Source organism: Dicentrarchus labrax, unplaced genomic scaffold, assembly GCF_905237075.1.
Source record: "Dicentrarchus labrax unplaced genomic scaffold, dlabrax2021, whole genome shotgun sequence".
Classification (NCBI taxonomy): Eukaryota; Metazoa; Chordata; class Actinopteri; family Moronidae; genus Dicentrarchus; species Dicentrarchus labrax.
In genome coordinates, this window is record NW_026136708.1 from 21,913,871 (window position 1) to 21,939,071 (window position 25,201).

The window sequence follows — 25,201 nt, forward strand, 5'->3', positions numbered from 1 at the left end:
CCATCTTATCTGCCATGCAAGTTATTCTACACCTACAAGGACACTAATGCTTAAAACAAGGTAGAAATTGACCTGTAAAACTTCACAGTAGGGCTTTAGTTAGCTAAGAATGTATCAGTGTATGTATATAACTCATATTACTCACAACCATAGCCAATATTTTTTCATATTTGACCATCATTTTTCTCAGTTATAAAATCATTAATAACACTGCTAAAACAGAGTGGAGTAGGACTGCAACAGTTGTAAATATGGATCTGAATCTTGGAAACAGCAGTTGACAAAAGAAGTCTCAACAAAAAATTATTATTGTTAATCTGCTGATAATTTTCTTACGAATTGTTTGATTTAAAAAAATTCAAGAAAATAGTGTTTCACAGTTCAAGGTAATCTCTTCAAATGTCCAACCAAGCATCCCAAAATCCAAATATATTCAATTTAACCAGTCAATATTCACACATCTGAGGCTGGTAACAGTATATTCTCGACATGTTTCCTTTAAAAATGACACAAAATCAATTAATATAAATGTGCAGATTCATTTTCTGTCAATGGTTTGATCGATAAATCAACTGATCATTTACCCTTTCAAAGTGAATTTGGTCTGAGGCTCCAGAAGTTAGTGATAGTTTTGTCAACTGTCAACTTATAACAACATGGGTAAATGTGCTCAGATTTATGGACATCTACGTTTTCGTGACAGCTGAGCAAACTCATTAGTTGTACCTTAGTACAGTTAGAATATTTTCAGTGAAGATTGTGTTATGTTTTCAGTTATATTTTATTGTTTTAGATCATTTAGAATTTGCTCTACTGGAGTCTTTTTTATTAATGTTGCTGGCTCTCCACATCGCAGTAAGTTTGTGAGAACTATATTTTCACCCCATAGCTGTTGGGAAAGCCAGAGAAACAAATTCATTCCAGGTATTTTGTTCTTTACAAACATGACTGGTGTTCCTGTACAGGGTGTACAGTAGGTCAATTAAAGCCAACTTTGTGTGAGCATTAATAGTTTGTGCAGTCATTGACGTCATCTTTCTGTTTCTCTCTGTTTCTTTTTTTGTCAGAAATTTGAATCTGTTGTTACAAAAAGACAAAAGCTGTGTCAGTGACGACGCCTGTATTGTGTTTTACGCCCCACTAACAATTGGCTTCTTCACATTGTTGACAGTGGTGAGAACAAATCTATACCCTGTGGAAAAACATCAGTCATGTTTGTGTAAAAGTCGTATCGACTCAACTTTCCTCTCTTACTTGCACTTCATTTAGTGATTTTCTACAACACATATCCAACAAAACCTTTCAATAGGTTAATATCAAGATTTAATCATCACGTGTCTTGCATTGAGGCAACTGGTGGTGAAACCAGACCCTCTACACGAGCGGTAAGTCTAGCAACCGATGTTTGATGCCGAGCCACTAAAATCTGATGCTTTCTATTGAATATGATTGGTGGCTGAAATCGTTTCTGCTGTCTCATTTTCTTTGTATCTTGAAACCTAAGCCTGACCTTCTAATCCTAAATCCAGTGTGAACCCTAAACCAAAATAGCAGCCTTAAAATACCACACAAAGACTGTGTAACTTTGTGACTAAAATGTCTTCAGTTTCTACGAACACACTAATTATACGCACAAGAGGGTTTTACAAGGCAAACTCCCCGGTGGTACAAGTTCCATGCACGTAACTACTTCTTGACTGGTTTTGTTTGTCTTTTTTCTCTCTGCCTTTCTCATTCTCTGTCTCTATCTCCTTAAAACACACACTTTATTCTCCTTCTGTGGATTAAATGACTTTGTGGAGGGCAAATATAATGGCCAAAACTTCCGGAGGATTGAAAGTAGAGCAAATTCTCTTTGTCTTTCTACCTCCTTTCTCTTTTCATTACTCCTCACAGGAGCTTTAACCAGCCCTGTTGTGTCTCTGATTGTCTTTTTGATGATTCTCTGGCCTGAATAATCACAATTTGTTGGGTTTTTTTCTTTGTAGGTTAATTACCCGTTTACTGTATCTCTCCACTGTCACAAATCTGGACTTAAGATGACGGTTCTGATTAGTATTTCTAAACTGTGTCTTAAATATTGAAGAGGCTCTGAGTTGAGGTGACTATTGACTTTCAAAATCCTATACTTCTTCCTTATTCTAAAAAGAATAAAACTTATTAAAATATGCCTGTAGGTGATCTATGCAATGTGCCTTACTTGAAATCAGAAGACCTTTTCATAGACAACCACGATTATGTTCAATTCAATCGTACATTTATAATTAATCAAAATGGATCATATTAGGTTACAGCCTGACAGATACGTGAATTCTTGAGGTCGATACAGTATTCATAGTTCAGATTTTAAAGATATCCTTGGCATGTCTGTACTGTACGTTCATGCTTCTGTCCGCCAACATGTACACTGATTAGAGGAGATGTAATGGTCAGGCTTTTTATTAGACTTGGATTGACTGAATGAGATACTCATTTAAAGAATAAAATACACAATATCCGCCTCATCTCTCAGTGTAATTTACCCAAACACACTAACCACTAACATATAATGGCTTGTTTATATCAGGAGTCATTACATCACTTATTAAAAATTATAAATAAATAAATTGTCTGATACTGATTTATCAAGTGACTTAAGTTAAAACACAAAAACACAGTAAAGTAGTTAATTTTCCTGATGGAAACTTTTGTCAGAAGGGCGAGGTGTAAAATGTGATTATCAACATCAGCTTTTACAAATGACTTCAGCCACAAGGTGTGTGTGTGTGTGTGTGTGTGTGTGTGTGTGTGTGTGTGTGTGTGTGTGTGTGTGTGTGTGTGTGTGTGTGTGTGTGTGTGTGTGTGTGTGTGTGTGTGTGTGTGTGTGTGTGTGTGTGTGTGTGTGTGTGTGTTCCTCAGTGTCTGTATAAGTCAGTTGCTTATTAAAGCTTGTTGGCAGTTTGCTTGATGGCCTTGGACACAAGGTGTGTTTAATTTATTCTTCTGTGCCTCCCTGGGAGTGTTTTTATTCTCCCCCTCAGTGTGCTCCTGGCATTATTAAAGACATTAATCACTGGGATCTGACGCCTTGTTTCAACACGTTCCTGCTCCCACAGTGTGCACACACACACACACACAGTGGGGTAATTTGGTGTCAAAAGTGCCACCACGAATCTTTGCCTGAATAGTGCATCATGTAGATCTTTGTGAAATACAATACAAATATAAGTCTTGAAAGATAACGATATTAGAAACAGACTTAGTGTGTGAGGGAATGTATCAATATTTTAATAATTTAATAAGATTAAAGTCTACACAACAGTGCATAACCTCCAAGCTGATATATGTTTAGTCTGCCTGTTTTGCCATTTCTCCAATACCAACAATGTACGTCTTTGTTTTTGTGCCTCTGGTTCTATGTAGGGCTTGTCATGGTTTTTGCACGAAGGGGAGGGTGAAGCGAGGGAGATGCAGTCTGCAACTACATCACTAGATGCCACTAACAGGGAGTTTTATACACAAAAATCCTCTTTTATGCAACACCTAGTCCTTTGATCCAGTGTTAATATAAAACTATTGGTTCAAACACCTTTAAATAAAGTCTATGTTTAGGGGTATCCCAATGGACTAAAAGACTTCTACTTCGCACAACTTTTTTTAAGCCAGAGTTTTGAAAATCCAGTGTCCACTGGACAAAGTTCTGACTTTCTGGAAGGGGGTCATTAATTTATTACTGCCCATAATTTACCATCCACTGAAGTGAAGGACTTCCAGTCTGAGTAAGTGCGACCTTGCTTGAAAATGCCTTTATGGGGTTAGACAGCTTTGACGGGAAACAAGGATATATATATATATATATATATATATATATATATATATATATATATATATATAATATATATATATTAAAAAAATTTCTACAGCCACATAGTCTTTGGTTGGACCTGAAATTTTAATTTAATTGAAAAGTTAATTCTTCACCAAAGCAACATATTTATACATATATGACAAATATTGTTATGACTAGATTTTTCATTTGTGCTGGACAATGCAGACACCTTAATATGAGCAACCAGTTCTACAGAAAAAACATCACTTGTGGCATCTTGACAATGTCAAACACATGGACATTGTGACATTGCTGCTTCTGGCCAACAATGTTCCGATGGTTAATCCCAGAATTCGATGTTGTCATTCCAACATGTTTTCTCATTCCACATGAATACCATATTTTCTAATCCAACTCACAGTCCCTTTTTCCTACCTCTGACTTTGGAAAAAAAAAAAAAAGCTGTCAGGTTGACATATTGTTTTGACAAGTAGCCTCTTGAGCTTTTCTTCCTCACAAATCTTTTCTCCACCATGCCTCCGTCTCTCACACCCTGCTGAGTGGTAGATCCTTTGGGAACAGAGCTGCCAGCTTGCTGACATAGTGTATGCTACTGTACCACCTCTGTGTGTATGAAAGATATTACTACACTGATTCAAAGAATAATGGATGGACGATAAAAAAGAGAGAACTGCACGCTTGCACTCATGAACCAGTAGTTTTCAAACTTCATCCTTGAAACAAGAGGGCAGAAGGTGTAGAAGATAGTAGTGTTGTTGCCCTGAGTTTAAATGCTAATTTGGTGCATTTGTGAGAGCTTGCTTTGACTTTGAGTGGGAATCCTATATCAATACCCATGCAGTAAGATTTAGAGTTGGTTGTGAGGCTTAACATAACTATCAATATTTTCATCATGTGTATATTGGGAGTGATAGCAGTCCTTTGTAATTAAATCCCATAATTCAACAATGTTTGGTGTTCTCTCTCTTTGGGAGTTTATGCACAGCAGATACAAAAGGCATTTTAAATAGGCCTGCTTTCTGCAAACCTGATCAGATTCATAGTCAGTCAGCTGTGTCAGATCAGAGCTGTGTTTGATTTGCAAATGCAGCAAAGCAAGTAAGGCGGAAAAGTTTTTCGAGACTGTAGCAAAACAGAAGTTTTGCTTGGTTTCCTGCATTTATATTCTGGATTCAGAGGTTTTTTATGGATGTGCACGTTCCCACGCTCTATGCCCCTTGATTCTTTTAACTACTTTGTGGATGTAAATGATATCCTTTCTTTAACAAGTGAACTTGTTTCCTCATTCATACAGCTTAATGTTGTACCACTGCTTCAACTTTTGGTAATTGTTGTACTAGGCTTGGGCTTTTGCCATTTCCCATTAACTGATTTAGTGCTCCCATCCTGCATCAAGCTGTGAAGACCTTATACATGTGGATTGCAGTAGTGAACGGAAAAACTAAAACAGACATAGCGTCATTCTCACTCCGTGGACAGCAGCAGCAGTTCGGGTCAAGCTGCTGAATCCTTGGCAGCAGTGTCAAACAGTCCACCACGTCTTGGGCCACATCCCATTCTATCTTAACTGCTTGACTAAACTCGAGCCAGGAGCCAAATATGGAAGTACTTCACTTTTACAGCCAACAAAATCAGACACCTAAGAGACACCACAGCCCCAGGGCTAAAATCGCTTCAAAGCTGTCCAACCAGATATGCTAACACAAAAGCTCAGGCCGGAAAATCTAATTCAATAACACTTGTAGCTGATGAGCTGTAGCAGAAACATCATAGTCTGACAATGAAACCAATGACTTGTGGTTAAGAATAATTTGAAAAAGGTCAACAATCAAGCATTAATTCTGTTATAGATAGTGCCACAAACAACAAATAAAAGGCAACACATCCAAGAAAAATACAAACCATGTTAACAAGATAAAGGTCAAAAGTCGTGTTACACATTTACCAGAAATTCACTTTTAAAGGACATCATCGCCCAGTTTTATTCAGGTCTAAGATACATTATAACCCAGTTTATACAGGCCCCAGATCCAGATATATGTTATCTTTTGCTCTTATTTTACAGTTGAATAGCCATGAAGTTATTTAAAGAAACACCTCTGCACACACTGGCGGTTCCAAGTGGAATAGAGGGTAACTTTAAAAACAATTTAACTCACTCTAAAACTGTGTAAATAGATGTCAGTACACTGAAGTACACAACACACTCTCGTGTTTACCAGCTCCACTTGATATCTTATTCTAAAAGATACCAAAGGAATGAGAAAAAGTAAAACCTCAAACGTCTGGCTTAGAGGGCTGACTCACTGCTGTTTACAAGAAGTTTGTATTTTTATTTTCAAGTCGTGGCTTATGTTTCGTTACCTCCAGTGAGTGGAGAATCATTAAAGCACCAAAATGTGGTTCATCGTCCTCAGTGAGTTTTCCTGTTTAGCAGCAAAGACAGAAATCTTAAAGGACCTTCTTCAGCCAGTCAGTTTCTGTAGTGATACACGAAATACCCTGACGTGGAAACACTGCTGGATGTTTTGCATGTACATAGTCCAATCATTCTGCCCATTTAGTTTCCACAACTGTAATTAGTCATGTTCAATCAGATGTAGACTTATTCCCTCCAGACTTGTTCATTGTAATTGGTAAATTGGCCCGAAATCCATTTTCTTGTAGCATTAAACTGGTATTAAAATGTTTACATCGTGCCTTTTGAAATATTCAGTGTATATGCCAGCTTCTTCTTCAGCTCCAGACTTTGTTATTTTGAGTTTTAAGCCCTATTGGAAGGGTTCTACTGGAAGATATCTTATAATTACATTTTTATATAGTGCAAGTCAACTTCCAAAAAACTAAATGGGGTACGGAATCTGTAATTTTTCTCAAATTACAGATGGAAAACACAAATGTCGCTGCAAGCAACAATAAGGCAGCCTGGGAACGATATTGGCAAAAGATTACACGGACAAAAGGAAGGAGACAGGAAAGAGGGAAAGCCTGGAATAAAAGGATAAAAAGAGTGGAAGGAAGGACTTAAGGTTTCTTTACATATCAATAAGGGGAAAGTTTAGATTTTAAAAGATCAGTATTGAAGATTAATTCTATACAATACTTGAAATGTAAATTCAGTGAGCTTCTTTGTTTATATGTATTTAAAACATGTATAAGAGAAAAAGATGAGACAAAATATCATTAAAAGGAAATTAATGATAATGACTTATACACAAACTCGATGAATACAAAACTAATTAAATCGTATATGTTTGAAAAGAAGTAGGAGTATATTTACAGTCATTTATTCCCACCTCTTCTTTGACTTTAGTTGTGTAGATGTCCTTTGTTGCGCTGGATGAAAGCACAGAGCAGGAATTCGTCCCTTGGTGCTGTGGTTTGGCCGGTGCTACAGCTCCTAGTAGTTTTAGTTCTATGAGCGGATACCGACTGAAGAAAATGCATCAATTTCCTGTTTTCTGACATTGTGCACAAAGCTGCCACATTCATTAACTTTTGAGATGATGTGAATCTGTTCTTTATATGTGACTTTCTTTGGTTCTAGAAGAACAGACATGGAAAATTCAGGCAGGATTACATAGCCGATAAGAATTAAGAGCTGCAACGATGTTTCGATTAATCGATTAGTTAATTAACATTTGCTGGTCCCAGCCTCTTAAATGTGAGGATTTGATGCTTTTCTTTGTCCTATAACTGTCAATGGTCTTCATGTTATTACCAAAGTGAATTCCTGAATTGTTTTGTACCATTACACAGGGCTGCTTCCATTTTTGATGTTATTTGAATAAAATGTATACATTTTAAGTTTAGACTGTGATTTTTATTTATAAACCCGCACAGTACAGTTTTGTGATAGTTAGTTAGCGATAATTACAGTACATTTGTTGAACATAGTTTCATTAGAAGTTGTCAAAAATCGAAAAGATTGATGCCAACCTTTTGTTTTTAGTGTATAGATCAAATAAAATAAGCAATCACCCTGGGCTGTGGGATATTATAACAAGCGATTACTCAATTAAGCAACAAAATAATCATCAGTTAAATTGTTGCTCTGTAACGATTACAATTTCATGGCTTCCCCTTCCCTAACTAATACTGTGTACAAATGCTCATTGTGTGCTGCCTTTGTTGGGTGCAGTGTCTTTCTCAAGAGTTGGTCATGGAAATGTGAAAGCCTTTTTCTGCAAGGAGAAACATCTTGTAAATGAGATGCTGTCTTTCTTTCTCTCTCAGGTATTCCGTAGAAAGGCGGTGGAGCTGGGTGAAAAGCTGCTGCCAGCCTTCAAAACGCCCACCGGCATCCCCTGGGGCCTGCTTAACCTCAAGAGGTAGAACCCCACACACACACACACACACACACACACACTCAGTCTTTCTCTCACAGCAGTCCACTCTGGTGGTATTTGAGGCAGCAGGTCTGTTTTTATGGCTCGATACTTTAAAGAGCTCTTTGGTCTGAGGCTTGATGTGAGCCGGGTGAACACAAGCTCTTTCTATTCCACTCTCGCACACGAAGCTGAGATGTTTTAGCTTTACATGACAGAGCGGGGCTTGTCAGACAGACGCTGTTTGGTTTATCATCCAGGACTACATGCCAGCCGCTGGCTCTGAAACTAAAGTAGCACTCAAAAGACAAAACAAAAGTTTCTGAGAACTGTCTGTCAGTGTTATAGGCCACAGTCAGCCTTTATTAACACACTGCGACATACTGTCAAAGGGATGCCCATGTGTTTAACTGCCACACACACACACAAGCAGAAACACATGAGAGTTCATGATGGAGATAGATTTTGGATTGGATTTTTGGATTCAGCCTGTGTGATGGTTTATTTAAATGTGAATTGATCCATAATATAATGCACACAGACTCTTCTTCTAGTGGTTGTACATATCGAGGGACTGGGGTTTTTATCTGCAGTAATTTGGCATTCAAGTGCTGACATTTAACTATATTTTAAAATGTTAAGATTACCCAGATCTCACGGTGACGTCTTCAAATTTTATACCAACAGTCACTGCTGTGTGCCATAACCATGATGTCAATCTTAACAGAGTAGTCTAAACTAAACCATACTTTAAATACACCTACACAAACAATGAATATGAATTACAAAATAGTTATTATTATATTACATCATTATTTTTCTAAGCTAAGATAGCACACAGTATCATCTTTTAGGATCTATATCTGGCACCAACAACACGGGAACCATAAAGAACATTTCTAGGTCTGCCACCCTTGCACTCCAGTTCCTCTGTCAATCACAAGTGATGAGGGGAGCACTCTCTTTCTCCTCAATTTTCTTTCTATCTCTCTCTCCCCAGAGAGAGACTCGACTCTCTGCTGTTTGTCAGCCGTTAATTAAAAGGCAGGTTGTCCTGACGATAAATGTGCTGTGACAAATTAATTTCCTTTCTTTCTGTATGGGTGAATGGACTCTGTGCCCCCCCCCCTATGTTCCTCTCTGGAGTAAGAAACACCCCAGGGAGAAACTCTGCGAGTGTGTGTTCATGTGCATGCGCGTATGAGTGTGCGCATGCATGATCCCCTGGAGGCTTGAGCAGATTGCCAGTGATGATGACTTTACCTGCATGACTGAGCTATGATAGCTTGGAAGCACACACCGCCAACATCCCTACGCACACACATATTACTATTCACACGTTACAGTAACACATACACCCAGCACCACAGTGGGGGATGCACCACTGAGCACAGAACTTAAACTCCTATTTCTGGCTGAAAGTTTTCTTCTTGTATAACATCAAAAGGCGAGTTGCATATCTAAAAGAAGCCAGTAATTTGTTTAAATGCATGTTTTTCAATTCCATGTACCGATTCCTGGAAATGACTTTGTTGGAGCAAAATTTAGACCTGCTGCGCTGTTGCCTAAATTGGCAGTTATGCATGCATCAGCGTATGGTATTTACAATATGGTGGACCGGAACAATCACTTACAAGCTTCATGAAAGTCCAAGGTGGCGCCAGAATGCTCCAGAATCAGTTAAAGCAAGGGTGTCCAGCTCAGTGTGTAAAACATCCAGTAGGTTGGGAGATATCTTGATATGTCCAACACATCCAGTTTGAGATGAGTGGCCAGTTCACTACGTGCAGCAAGCTCTCTTAGCTTTATTGAATAACTCAGAATGTCAAGAAAGGAAGTAAATAAAGCACCAGTTTTTTCAGTGGAAAAATACAACCGTATACCTTCTCTAACTCATCAACAGAAGCTAAACAAAACTCACCAAAATAGTCTTTTCACTGTTCCAACAATCGCTGACTCTGGTGTCTAACTGTCTAACAGCGTTAGATATGAAAATACGACCTCCCTCTCGCTCCTCTCCCGCTTGATGGCTCCAGCCTGTCCCCACCGTGTCTTTGTCCTCCCCAGAGTCAGAGTCCTGGTCGGAGCCACTGTAAATCACCATATTACTGTATTCCTTGTTGTCAAACTGGTCAAAATAAACCCCAATCTACTGACATAGATGTGAAAATATTCTGTCTCTACAGCAGTTTTTTCTCTCACTCGTTCTTTGGCTCAGTGTGTGTGCTGTGCCACTGAACGTCTGCCACTGAGCAGCAGCTCTCGTTCCACAGAGGCAGACCATTGAATTAGCTAAATAAAAAGACAAAAATTACCCGAAAGAACAACCGGTGATAGACTCCAATATAGCCAATATATTCATCCAGTCACACAACACACACACATAGCAAGACAGGATGTTTATATTTTTCTGTATTTTTGCTCTCGGGATATTTTGTTAATATGCCAAAAATGTAACCAGGATTAAATGATAAACTGAGGAACAGATCTTAATCAAAAGTATAATCTATAAAATGTAAACCCAAACCTAGTTGTATACCACAGACTAAATATCCATTCATAACTATTTAACAGGTATAATCAGTATATACCTGTGGTCATATAACATCTTTGAAAATTAGGTTGTACTGATTATTCTAGTTGGTTACTTGCATTTAGCCTTTAGTTAGATGCCAATGTAACACACCCACATTAAGTGCTATACATCACAAACCTCCTATTCTCATTCAAATGTAGACTAGACAACAAATACACAGTTTGGAAATGAAACACTTTCTCCTCTCTCACTGTCACTGTCTCCCAGAATATGTTTTATTCGCTGGATGCAGGTTAAACAGAGACAAGGGGGAAAACTCAGCTGAGAACAGTTGAGAAGAAACATCAGTGTTGTTAGACTACCTACATAACCTTGACCCACATTGAAGCAGAATAAATCTGTAAAACACACACAGACACACTTGCAAATGAGGTCCAATTATCATCACTGCCTTCATCCTTATTGCTCCCCTCTCCCTCTTTTACTCTCAATGTCTTCTCCTTCATTTTTAAACATCCCACTATCCAAAAATGTTCACATCCCACTTTCCTGTATTCCCTCTCCGTCCTTCCTCAGTCCATCCATCTTGCCATGAGTGACCCAGTATCTTCTTCTGTTTTGGGACATGATATTGTAGGTCCACTCCACTCCATGGCCTTGTTCTCTTTAGTCCCTGACTGCAGTTTTTTATCACACTACCCTGCAGCTATCTAAAAAGCCCAAGAGACGCCACAAGAAACAAGGCCACAGTTTCAAATGTCTTACTGCTCCTAAACCAAATAAACCGTGTTTGCTCAGTTGCCATAAATGTGATTTCCTTTCTTAGCTTCTTTTTGCACTCAAGATGTGGTTTTACAGATAAATTAATACGAGTCAAAGGTTCAACAAAGTTTTTGTTGAAGTCTCTACATGTTTTTAGTTCTTTTCTAAAGATGAACACTTTGAATTGAACATAGTGCAGAATCTGAAAGGACTTAATCCTCTTGTAAATACAAGCTCAAACAGCTTGAAGAGCTTTTGAGTTTTACCTGTGAAAAGACAACCCTGTTGACCTCACTATAGACTTGTTTGTTAGTATTATGGGAACCAAATGTCCTATGTGGTTGTCACCTTATCAGATCTGCTTCTTTAGCTGTCTGTTGGCTTTTTAGAGAGTAATTTAACACCACTGTGAAGGTGGTAAGCTACAGTATTTTGCTGCCCTGTCTGGTTTAATGTTCCAATCTTGTTTCACCTGTAACCACACTCACACCACCTATTAGAATCACTGATAGGTTTGAACTGTTGTACCTGTCACCATACTGAGTAGCAATGTCAGAGGGTCCTAGAGCATACCTGAACATCAATGCAGTATGGTGAAAGGTGAAAGAAAAGGTTCACTTAAAGTTAAGGCACTCTTTAAGTAAACATAAAAACAGGCCAGGCCGAATAGATCTGAATATAGTTTCCATCATCTTTCCCCCTTTGTTTGTTTTCTTTCTTTATCTTAAGTTAAACACTTGAATTGGCTTGAAAAGTGGACTGTATTTGTAACAAGAGTTCACACTGGTCCGGGAATTCCTTTGATATGTTGGAATCAAGTGATGTTGAACAGAACAGAGAACAGGGAATTGGATTCATGCTAAGAGATGTAATGGAAATTCATGCACTAATAAGCCCAAACGGTCACCAGACTGCTCATCCATGAAAGACCAGTAACAAACCAGGATAAAGCAGCGTGCATGTTTATGAAAGCACTCTAAATTAGTCATGATAGAAGTTCAAAAGAAATCTTCATAGAATTATTCATCAGGGTGGTCAGTGGGAAATCTTGTCTTGATGTGCAGTTGATATATCTTCAGGAGACACCTCAAACAGCCTCAACTTGGCCACTTGCGATGTCTGATAAATCATGGGTACGGTACCTTATAAAGGATCACAGGCTGGCCATGAACTGATATCCCCCCCCCTCACTTTCCCCCTTTTCTCTTGCTCTGTGCATAAAACCATTGATTGCCACTAACTGAGCGGAAAATGCTGCAAAGATCCGATTGATTTGTCAAATTGATCTGCCACAAATTCTGGTGGTACTGCAGCCAGATGGATAAAGGGACATTTTTCCATGAATTTATCTTTTGATAACTTGAATTAAAGATTTACAGAGGCAAAGAATTGCATCTCCGGAACAGTCAAGATATCTGCCGGTGAAATATTCTATTAAATGAATGTTACAGCTTGTCTCATACAACTGTTGGTGAGGACATACCGGTATTCAATTGTACAATCAAACAAATGATTTGGTGGTTCGGATGAAAAGATTTGGATTAGTTCTAAACATTCTGAACAAAGAGGCTCTAACAGAGAATAAACAACCAATGTAAGCTCATTAAAAGTAGATTATTTTTACTCCGTAAGAAAATACTTGTTTTTCGAAAAGATTCGTTTTTCTGCTGCCAGTCATTTGCCTTTTCCTAACTGAATCATGATGAATAAATGTATTATAAGGGAGATTTAATACATTTATCACTTTATTAATTAAATGGAATATTTTGACATATTCACTACATCAGATGCTTTTGAGCTTAAGAACAACTCAGACATTTAGCCCAAAAAAGATTAACACAAATGTTGTAAATAAAAACACTTTTAACCATGCTCCAAGTTAATATATAAAGTAATGGAAACATTAGTTAGTTAGCAATCCTGGAGATACAACAGATCACTTGCTTTAACAAACATTCTGCCTGCACCCATACGCTGTACATATGTGGTTTCCTACAATATTAAGTTGCCGTGCTTTAGCACTGGAAGCCATAGCAGCACTTTACCAACCATTTTCCCAGTTTCTTCTGACACTCTATTTCTCTCACTTCTTCACACAAACACACACACACTAGTTACCCAGTCGTTATCTGCTTCAGCCAGTATGTCCCATAGCTCTTCTATTAACATTCAGACTGATAAAGCTTTTGCAAATCACTCCCACTGCACTGCATACGGACTGGCATTAATGGGATGAGCCTGTGTGTGTGTGTGTCTGTGTGTGTGTCTGTGTCTGTGTCTGTGTCTGTGTCTGTCTGTCTGTGTCTGTGTCTGTGTGTGTGAATGGGGTCGTATTGAGGTGTCCAGATCTGTGCTCCACCCTGAAATTAGCTTTTCATTTCTTTTTACACACATAATGGTATCCCACACCCACAAAAACATTTTTTTGTCCTTCTAATTCACAATAAAACCAATAAATTGAAAACTTTTGTTAAATTACAAATGACAAAGAAAGTTTTAATATAATAATCAGCAATCAGGTGTGTATTAGTGAGGTTTGGCACTGTTTACTGAGACTGAAGGTTTGAGCCTTTTGGGATTGAGTATAGTAACTCAAAGAAAGTATCTGCTGAAAGCAATGTCATCATCTTAATTACACTCCAAAGTTAAAACTTAATCTTTAGCCCCTGCTCACTTTTCTTATCTCATGGAAGAAAATGTTAAAAAATGTCTGTTTGGGACAATTTGCTCCTTCAGCTACAGGCTCTAAGGCTGAGGCAATCAATCCTGAGCTCTTGGGGTCTTGCAGTTTGATTAATAGGCCAAGATGGAGAATGGCTCTATTAGTAAAGCCTAGTTGTCATACTGTGTGACCCTGTGAAGTGCCACTCTGCCAACGAGTCTTTTCTTGAAGATGTGATATGAAAATTAACTTAATTAATCCAGTGTATATGTGGAAATGGTGTGCCTAGAAAAGGCTGATGACAGTTTAACATTTAAGACAGCTGGATTATGTTTTCATTTAGAGCTATATTTAAGTGCAACAGTAGAATAAAGCCGTTAGTGCCACAGGAAAGACAGGAACAAGCAGACTTGAGTGTCATCAGCATAGAAGATACCAGATACCAGAAACCAGATATTTGTTTTTTCACCTGAGACAGTGTTGTCTGCAGCCTAAGCAAAATACATTATCTTAGAATTTATTGCAGAGGAACAGTGTTGAATTCAAGCAATAGACTTTCCACACATTAAGGAATAATGATAATATACTAATAATAATAAAACTAATAATATTATTATTTGGGCACTTTATGTTGCTTTTTTGGAAGTTACAGGTAGAGTTTTAACCATTGTTAGGCTTATAGCAGGGGATTCAGAACAAGCTTAAAAAAGCTGTAATTAGCAATTTATGGTGAGTTATAGAGCCCAACCAATACTGTATTTATGAGGCAATGCCAATATAATACTCTACTATTGTAGAGGACTAGTGTGTAGGATTTAGTGTCATCTAGCAAGGAAGTTGCAAATTGCACCCAACAGAATATGCTAGGACTGGCTCTAGGGGGACAATGTATAAGGGAAGAACCCTTATATATTATTATAAATGGCCACAGTACATACACATGTACATACAACAGACACACAATCCTGGTATTGTGGGTAACACTGCCTCACTGCCTTGAGGCACTTTTTAACAACAAGGAAAAATCTTTTTTTTTTTTAAAGCAAACAAACACACACATACATTCACTCTCAGTGCAGCTCTCCTCAGCACTAACCTAAGGCAGTGGAAGGCAGCCATGATTTAAGGCCTCTAATTAAGTTGCTAACTGTGAATCTATTGCAATTCACATTTTCTCTGCGCCTGGAGGAGGAGAAGTACAATAGGTTTGAAGACCGAGAGAAAGAGATATTGAGAGAAGAAAAGCAGGAGGATAACATAGGTCATAGCATGGATGAGGAGGGGAGTGAAAGGGTTGGCATACAGAACAAAAAAACTTGGCCAAAATATAGGCTTCATCCAACCAAAGAGTACAAATGAATTGGAGGAATGCTTTCTAAAATAATACTAGAGGAGCATGATAGGGCACTTCCTGGTGTGACATGGTAATTTATGGAGATGGAAAGTCTTTTCTGTTTTTCCAGGTTACTGCTTGGCACCATAGAATTAAAATCACTGTTGTTGGCACTGCAGAATGGACTGGAGGGTATAAAACCAGCCGGCTACAATTTGTCATTTCACAGCTGGCCAGGAAAGGGCTATGGGTGTAAGAGGTTGAAAAATAAGAAAACTGGACAACCCCAAAAAAGGACAAACAAGATAGACAAGAGGACTGGAATATGTCCTCCAATGCAAACCCTCATAATTCAACGTGGCATCAGTCTGTAATGACCTAGTTTTTTCTAGGTCGAGGCTTTGGATCCATATTTATTGCTTGGACCCTCTTGAGCCTTTGCTTTTTTGTGTCTTGGCTGAACAGCAGGCCTGCATGATGTGGAGAACATATGTGATATATTAACTTGATGGACATTCCCACTTAGGTTGTTGAAATGCTCTTTAAACAGTGTTCATGAGTATTCTAGCTGTGACAGAGATATATGAGAAATGTCAACTTGTGTGTCTCCAGATACTAGCCTAGATGTCCTAGCATTTTTATACTGTAGGTTTCTTTACAACAACTTGGTCATCTATCTTGCGTCTGCAGTTTGATTCCACTCAAGCTCCTAGCCAGTGTTTGGTTGTTTTTAAAACTTGTTTTATCTTGGAAATGACATTAGATTAGACTGATGTTGACAGAAATATCTGACCACGGTGTCCATTTATAATCTTCGTCAGCAGATTAGTTTTTGCCCAGTTGTCATGGCATTGTCTAAGTCTTTAAAAAGCTCAGAACATTTTAATCTCTCCAAACTAAGTAAAGTACCTAAATGTCCCCTTAAACTTCCAAAAGATAGCATGTGATAACCTAGAATATTGAAAAGAAAGTAAACCAAAATGATCATTCATTTAATTGTGACTGGCCTGATTTGATACCTGCATGATAATGCAGGATATAAACATGGGCTTAGCAAATTACAGTAATTAAAAACTATGGGCATGGACTCCTATTAGTTAAACAAACTGCATCATATCAGTCCTGTCAGAGGTGGATGATGCTGGCTGATCTCTTGATTTATAATGGAAGTTCAATATCAGCTTTGATACCTTGGTCTAAGCTTATAATCTCTAAAAAGTCCTCTAGTTCTAGGTCACCATAACATTCAATTAACCATTCCAGTGTGTTTTGCAAAGAGAATTACTAAATGTTTTTCAGTGTACTGCATTACATTACTACTGTTTGGTATAAAGTATGGCTTATCAGCACATTATGACGAAGACTGAGAGACACCACTGTGCCTACTGTCAGTTCACTGAATTCAACAGTGAGACTTTTTATTCAGCCAGCTTGTAATATGAATCTTTATACCCCTGACTGTTGTGAAAATGAAGTCAACTGAGATCACAAAAAACAGTCAAGAGGAGAAATCTATTACGATCTTACAGTAGATATCATTGTCTTATCATTGCTAGATAATGTGTAAAACCAGTTGAGGCTTCTGTAAGAATATATATGCTCAAACATTGACCACTCCTGAAGTATTTTTACACCATTGCAGCATAGTCTGTAGTGCAAAGAGAGGTCATAAACCAAACAGTGTTTTTATAGCTTAGAGCTTGTAATAAGTCCCATCACATCCCATGTGAGAAAGGGGATGTAGAACAGCTAGTTGGTAACAGCGATTTGGAAACTGGGCCACCAGGACATCTGCATCAGTAGTCAAACACAACAGTGAACTCCCATCAGATGGAGTAATACAGTTGTATTGTGCTGCATGCCAGTGGATGAATGCCAGTTTCCAATCCCAGTACGGGAAGTGACTGAAGCAACAATGAATTTCCATCTGAACACGGGCATGAATGCCCCTCACTAGCTATTGAAGCAAGTTTATTTCGCCCAAAATGGAACAGAGTCATCTCCCTGACCCAATGTTTTTATTGGGTTTACCAGCATTAGTGTATTATTTTAATCATAGCTCATTCGCTGTGAGCTGTTATTGCAAGCAGCCATAGGGTGGAGTTAGATAATCAATGAATTGTATTAAAAACTCGCACAAAAGCAACATCTCTCAGACACCAATGATGTTTGTTGTTAGTGTCCATTTGGTTTCTTCACCAGCCTCTCCCCCGCTGTCAGTTGTGTTTTGTAGTAACAGATGTTGTTAATACTGCAGTGACAATAGAAGTTCAGGATGTAAAAGGCAGAAGTTTGCATTCACTTTTTTTTCTTTTGCGGGCCATGCAGAATGGACAATCATGAAACCAAAGTATCTAGGAAGGAACACATCTACTGTAACTATTATATTGTGTTCCACAGATGGCACAATTATGGAAAAGATAAGTTTGTTTGCAGACTTCGTAAAGTAACTGCCTTAACACCTCTAATAGCAACATCTGCATGTAAGCGTCACTTGTATTCTGTCAATGAACATTACTTAATACTGTATTTTCAGTGCACGTACACAGAGGATGGACAACAGTGCAGTAGGAGACATCTTGTGTCCAGCAGGAAAACTTTAGAAATGAACACAATTAGCATATTCAAAGACTCTAGAATTTTTAATGAGGTAGAAGGAGTAGGTGCTTTTTTAGGGATTTTAAAATGAATTCTTTATGCTTTTTTTCTGCAGAAAAAACATATCAGAATATTCCAAGCAGACTATTTGTACATATGTTTCAATACATGTCTGGAGGGGATCTTAAATATTTAATTTCTTCCCCACTTGAAAAAGCTGTTTGAATTTAAGATTAATAGTCTCAGCTTTATTAGTAATAAGTATGCAATCTTTGCTTAACAGACTTAATGTCCCTTAAAGTGAGCTGCTATAACTTTTGCTGAACGCTTACAATTACATCTTATTAATAATGTGAAGTAAATTTTATTTATACAGTCAAATGTCACAAAGCTGCTTTATAATTTGTGTCTCGATCCATTCAGGACAGTGAAATGGCTACCCAACAATAGCATTAGACACCAAATGTTACCGGTCATACCGTGGCAAGTAAAAGAGTTTTGGCAAAACGTCTAACTGTTCGCATGCATTTTTATTACTTATTAAATCAACTTTCATTTGAAGAGGGATTTATTTTGTTGAAATGTTACATATTGTTGCTTTAAGTAAATTCTCAGTGCCATTTTTTGCCCAAGTAGTTCAATAACTTCAACAGCTGTGATCAAACAAGTTGACTGATTTTGACAGCTCTGGTTTTTAAAACTTCTTCATTTTCTAATTAACTTCCAGCCAGCATTACAGATCTCAAACAGTCCTAGATTTATCTTTCTGAAACTTGCAGACACCCTGGCCAGATAAATTATATTCCAAACACACCCTCATCTATCTGTCTCCAGTATTATACTTCATGTCTGCTCTTCATTGGTTTGTGTCTGTTTTACGCAGCAGCTTTTCCCTGCTGTCTTTTGTTTTGTTCTCCTTAACGGGGATTTAGTGTTTCTCACTGCGTGGCTTTGGGAGGGATTGGGGTGGTCAGGGGTGAGTTGGAAAGGTGTGCGTCTGCCTCCCCCACGTACCCCCAACCATAGAAGGGATTTATCGCTCATCACAGGGTTTATAAAAGGATTGAAAGAGATGGATAGACAGAAAGTCTACAGTTGACTGAGGGGAAGTGGAGGCGGCAGTGAGAGTGTTGTGGAGATAAAGGAATAATGTTCTTCTGGAGCTCTAAAACACTATAGTTTCCATTTAAGTTGACTATACATCATATTAGCATGTAGGCCATGCTTCCATTCACTTTTGTGAATCATTAATGATTCATTCATCATTCAGGTGATCATTAATATCTTGTTTTAACATCTGCATCAGTCTAAAGCCACATACAGCTCCCATCAGCTTCCTCACCAGTTACGTTCTCTGACCCTGATCCATGTCTCTCTCTTCTTGCTGCCGCATGCCGCTGTGGTCCTCTCTGTGTTTGGTTGACTTGATTAAATCCATGGTGTAATGGGAAACAAATTATGGCTTGTGCAGCATGATGAGCTGAAGGGGGGATAATTAGTATGTTCATCAACCTCTTCGAAGAGATGTGTGTGTGTGTGTGTGGCACTTCTCCCAATTCACACTCTTTCCCCTCCTCCCTTTTCTCATTTGTTGGATGTCTCCCGTGTGTGTTTGTGTTTGTGTGTGTGCGCAGCTCATGTCCACGTGTCCGCATGTCGTTGTTGTAGCGCAGACATCCTGGTGTGTGTTTTCACAGTGCAGTGAATTGTTAATATGTATTCACGAGTAGTTACTTGAAGCATTGCCACCAGAGTCATCAGTCTTTAGCCTGGAAGTGATCCGTCAGTTGCTCTAATGATCCAGCACACACACACACACACACACACACACACACACACACACACACACACACACACACACTCTCTGTCACTGGGTCTTCTGTCCTTGTCAAGCATGCCAGGTTTGGTAACTCTCACATATGGCCCAAGAGTCGATGCAACCTAATCGTCATCTGGGCAACGTCAGGGGAGAGGGTGGGGGTTCAGCAAGTTCTGATTGACTGACAGATGGACACCGGCAAGGATAAGCTGTGCTGCCAAAGTCAAGTGTGTGAAAAAAACTAAACAAAAACAAGAACGCATCCATAAATATGACAGATGGACTGTAAAGTTAGGTTTTAATGTCATTAATGTAACTCAGTCTGCATCCATTTTAAGAATCTATTTGTGAATGTCGCTGAAGCAAAAGATGACGAATATTATTGGATTTCTAAAATAACCCGTAAATTACAGGAACATATTAGTTGTCGTTACGATGTGAAGTATTACTGCTGAGTCACTGAGAGTCATAAGCTGGCTTTTTGAAGATTTATCGCCACTTTTAAGCTGTCTAGTATCAAGATGAACAAGTTTTGCTACGTGGTTATAAAAAGCTTTTCTTACATGACTCATGCTCTGTTCTTGTGTTTTTGTCCACAAAGCACTTAGGGGTATTAGTAGGAATTAATATAAATGATATACAAGTAAAAACAAGTTAAGGTGGCTCAAATTGTCTCTTCTACACTGTGTGTCTTTTTGCTGTTGTGTTTTTTAAACCTCTTTCTCCTCTTTTTTGTCTTTGTCCAGTGGTATTGGTCGAAACTGGCCATGGGCATCCGGTGGCAGCAGCATCCTGGCAGAGTATGGCACCCTGCATTTAGAGTTCATGCACCTCAGCAAACTCTCAGGAAATCCAGAGTTTGCACAGAAGGTAACGGACACACATGAGAATACATAATATTACTTTTTCCACACTGCATGATTTCCTCTTACACTCTTGCACTATAGAAGTATAAAAGTAGAACTCTTCACCCCTTTACCTTATTTGCCCCAGACAGATATTGATTATGTCACATTTCTTACAGTTTCTGTCTTTACAGAGTGTTGCATATAATCACACATATTCTGTATTTCCAATGCACTGCACAATGCGGTGCATAAAGTGATCTTTACTTGATGCGTTTGTGGTTTATATCTTTGATCGTTAGGTAATGAACATCCGGAAAGTACTAAATCGCCTGGACAAACCCCAGGGGCTCTACCCCAACTACCTGAACCCTAATAGTGGCCAGTGGGGCCAACGTAAGTTCTCCTCCCCCCTCTATGTCATCCCAACTGATTTCTTCTGTCTTGCCCGTCTCTTGCATTTCCCACTTGTTTTGTATTTGAGTGTCATGGCAATGCCTGAGTTGAGAACTCTTCCCTTCAGCTCATGAATCAGCTGTGACAACCAATGTGTCCTCCTGTGTCCATACTGCCACATAAAGTTAGCTATAAACTGATTTTATACTCATCCGTGTTAAAATTAGCTTCTACTAGACACATGCAAGTCAGATTTGGTGAACTCATCAAATACTGTTGGAGGTCGGTGGTTGACAGTCGCTACTTGCCATTAGCTTACTAATAAGACCATTGTCCATTGCACAATTTTCTTCTAAGAACTAGATACTCACATCAAAGCAGATTTATGTTGTCAGGTTTTGTAGGATACTCCTTGGAGATGCGTTTAATGGAGTTTTAACTGGCAGTAAAACTTGGTTGGTCTTCTCTGGCTCTGTTGTGGTGTACCTCAAGGCTCATCCCTAGGGCTTGTTATTTTCTTGGTAGTCTTGCTTCTGCTTAGAACAACCATTTGTATGTTTAATATTAACTCTCACTTTTACAAACATCAATCTGGCCAAATGAACTTACAAGTTTTATGCACACAAATACAAGACTTGCTCATCATTTCCTACAGAAGAATAGAGATAAAACCGAGATAGAGAGAGTTGGTAATTTCACATCTAAATACAGTGAAACTGAAATGGAAATCACAGTCTGAAATCTGTGAGTTAATAGTAACCTGGACTTCCAGGCTGATATCAGAAACATTAATATAATTTGCATTTATCACTTGAAGACTGTCACCAAGGTTAGACCTTTTCTTTCCCAAGATGACACTGAAACACTAATGCATGCAAATTACAACTCTAGATTGCTGCAATGCACTTTATGATGACCTATCAAAGAAAACTATTCTACACCTGTAATTTGTACTGACTAAAACCAGGAATGCACATATCCTTCTGATATAACAATCACTTCACTGGCTCCCACTCGGATTCAGAATTTGTTCATTTGCCCCCAATTATTGTACATAAATGATCTCTTATAATTCTTTGAGCTTCTAACACAGCTCTCAAATTCACTGACTTCTTTTTGTTAACTATACTGTCATCCAGAACCAAAACCTTCTATGGTGAGTAGAACTTGAATAATAAGTCGATGAATCGATTAGTCGGTCCATACATTCAATGACAATTCTGATGATAAATGTATCCCTCAAGTCATTCTTAAAGCAAAAAAGCTTTTTGGATTGTTATTCTGACAAAATGTATTTTTATTATGAGAAACATATAATTATTGTTAACTATTTTCTTGCATTTGGAAATTATTAAAAGATAAATTATTAAAATTCTCAGCAGTTTAATTGGTAATCAAGCAGTCCTTTAGGTGTATGTTTTTGACTATTTAGACTTTGAAATCTGTATTTAAAAATGTATTCTTGACTATCAGCTATGTAATGTGATTATATCATTTTGTCATATTTGTTTATTTATGTTAAATATGACAACTTGACAGACTATTTCCCTTAACTGATTCAGTTTTTGTTTTATCCCTCTCCTTCCATCTTACACAGTTTTATTTATCTTTCATTAATCTTCATTACTATTTCTATGAAATTCATTACTTGAAAAGCAGATTAAATTGTATGAAAACAGCCACATACATAATTAAGGTATTATTGTTTTTGGAAGTCTTTATCTCTGCCAACGAAAGCTGATGATAAATTAAAGCTACAATTTTATCTGTATTTTACAATAATAAGTGTTTCTCTTTAGACCTCCTCCTGATAATGGTGTAATGTACAATGACACACTGACCCAACAGTTATACAATCTATGAAAAACAAGATTGTCTTTGTTCAAGTGTTGCCTCTAGTGTCGTGTCAACTGTTCTCAGACCGTATCATCACTCTTTCCATTTTAACCTTGTTGACTCTCTTTACATCACTGCAACCCGCTATTTACCAGTGTCACTGTCAAGTATTTTTACATTCCCTCGACCCACAATTCCTATCTTTAACATCAGTGTGTGCACAAGTGTCCGTTCATGTGTCCGTGTTTCTGACAGGTAGTGGTAACAGGGTGTATAATTTTGAACCATTATCAGACTCTTCAAACCGTGCAGCTGAACAGGTAATGATGTTGATGATGATGATGATGATAATGATAGAGGGGTAAGAGTTTGAGGAAGGGGAGATAATGTAGGTGTGAGAGAGAGGGCATATGTAGTTACAGAAAGCGATTTACCATATATATATATAACAGAGTAGTGATGTAAGGTATAGTTTGGGAGAGGAATCCAGCAGTAAAATCCTCTCCTAATTCCACTTGTCATATGTCAGAATAGTAGCTGAGTAGATACAATGAAACTGACACTGGCAAGTGGCAGGAGAAGGTAGATATCAAAATCCATTTTCAACCCATTCTTAAAGCTGCTTTAAGTGATTTCTGACCACTAGACACCAGAAATTAGACTTCAGAACAAACTCGCAGTGACAAGCCACGACATAGCTACTATATCAAATTTAAGTTCTTAAAGGAATAGTTCGACCTTGCAGTCATTTAACCCTCTTGCAGAGGGTTAGATGAGAAGATTGACACAACTTATTTGTCTCCACAGTCTCTAGAGCTAAGAGACAGTTAGCTTATGTCACTGCGGCCCAGAGATAAAATAATAAAATAAAATACAAACTGAGAACAAGAAGGCGATGCGAGAGCGTTGCAATCAGCAAATACGCCTCTAGATGCCACTAAATCCTTCACACTGGACCTTTAAATAAACAAGATATAATGTGTTAATAAGCAAGTTTTAGAGGTGCTTTTTCCAGCCTTTATGCTAAGCTAAACTGGCCAGTGTCGGTCCAGTCATACATAATGTTCAGATATAAGAGTGGTATCAATATTTTCAAGTGAGTGAGAGTGTTGTCCTGGCAAGCTAACAACAGCAACCAGCTAGTTCAACAGAAACAGTATTTTTCTCATCACCTGTCAAATGGAAGTCTCAGTGTCAGTTTATCCTGAAGTCTATTCTGGGTAATTTGACCACATAGTGCCGGGAAGTATGGAGTCCCAGGAATTAATAGACAACATTAGAAAACATGAGAAAAATTACCCTTTAGCTTGCTGTGTTTTCTTTCAAGCCACCAACCAAGAACTGCAGAGATTAGAGAAATTAGACCAATAATGGATTAGAAATAACATTTTGCATATAAAATAGGACAGAAACATCATGTTCTTTGTCATTTATTGTTGTGAGCCTGTGGTGTTTGAATCAATAGGAGAGGACAAATGCTGAGGTGGAAAGGGAAATTAAAATCACCAGAGAAGAAATAGTGTCTCTCAAGTTGTTCTCTGTTGAGATTTCTTTCCCCTGCTGCCACTCGTGAGCTCTTCAGTTTAGAAATGAATTAAACTTAATTAGTCTTCATGCTTAATTGCTGTAGTACCAATTTTACCTTGTAAAGGTATCATGTCTGTTCAAGTCAGTTACTGTTCTGCAATAGATCAGGGCATATTTCTTTTGATGTACACAATACATTTGTTGTATTAAGTTAGAAATCCTTTGATCCAGTTTTATTATTTAGGTTTTTTTTTTTTTTATATATCTCCTAATATGTTTCAGAGTTTATTAGAGATTCTGTCTTGTTTTGTTTTTGATACCTAGCCCTTGATTGGGAGGGCTGTTCACGTCTGTGATGGTTAAATATGGACCTGCACCTCTGCTCTACTTACTTTTATTTCCGGATGAATAAAACTACTGAAAGTACATCCTCAGTTATAATTGTTGGCATTTAGCTGACACTCTTAACCAGAGCCAGTAACTGTGTTTTCATCCAAGTATTTTATGCAAATTATGACATATTCAATTAGGAATGCTGAATAGAAACAGCAAGTTTGAACAGAAAAATCTCACTCACAAAAAATGCTTTTATGCTTGTTTTAGTCAGAGAGGGGTTTTCATCTAAAAAGAAATTATGCAATAGTGATGGGATGTGTTGAATAAATTATGACCTAAGGATGTTTGCAGCCTAATGTTGTCTGAAAAAAATCTCTCCTCCACAGCCTCAAAG

General features: G+C 38.0%; 1 protein-coding gene across 1 annotated transcript in view; it reads left to right on the forward strand.

Annotated features, from left to right (window-relative positions):
- The window catches only part of man1a1 (mannosidase, alpha, class 1A, member 1), a 129,673-nt gene that overhangs the window by 87,395 nt on the left and 17,077 nt on the right, over positions 1-25,201 (forward strand). The window contains exons 5-7 of the mRNA XM_051409770.1: positions 8,066-8,160; positions 20,614-20,737; positions 21,015-21,108. Coding sequence (XP_051265730.1) covers positions 8,066-8,160; positions 20,614-20,737; positions 21,015-21,108 — 313 coding nt within the window. The remainder of the gene's footprint in view (positions 1-8,065; positions 8,161-20,613; positions 20,738-21,014; positions 21,109-25,201) is intronic.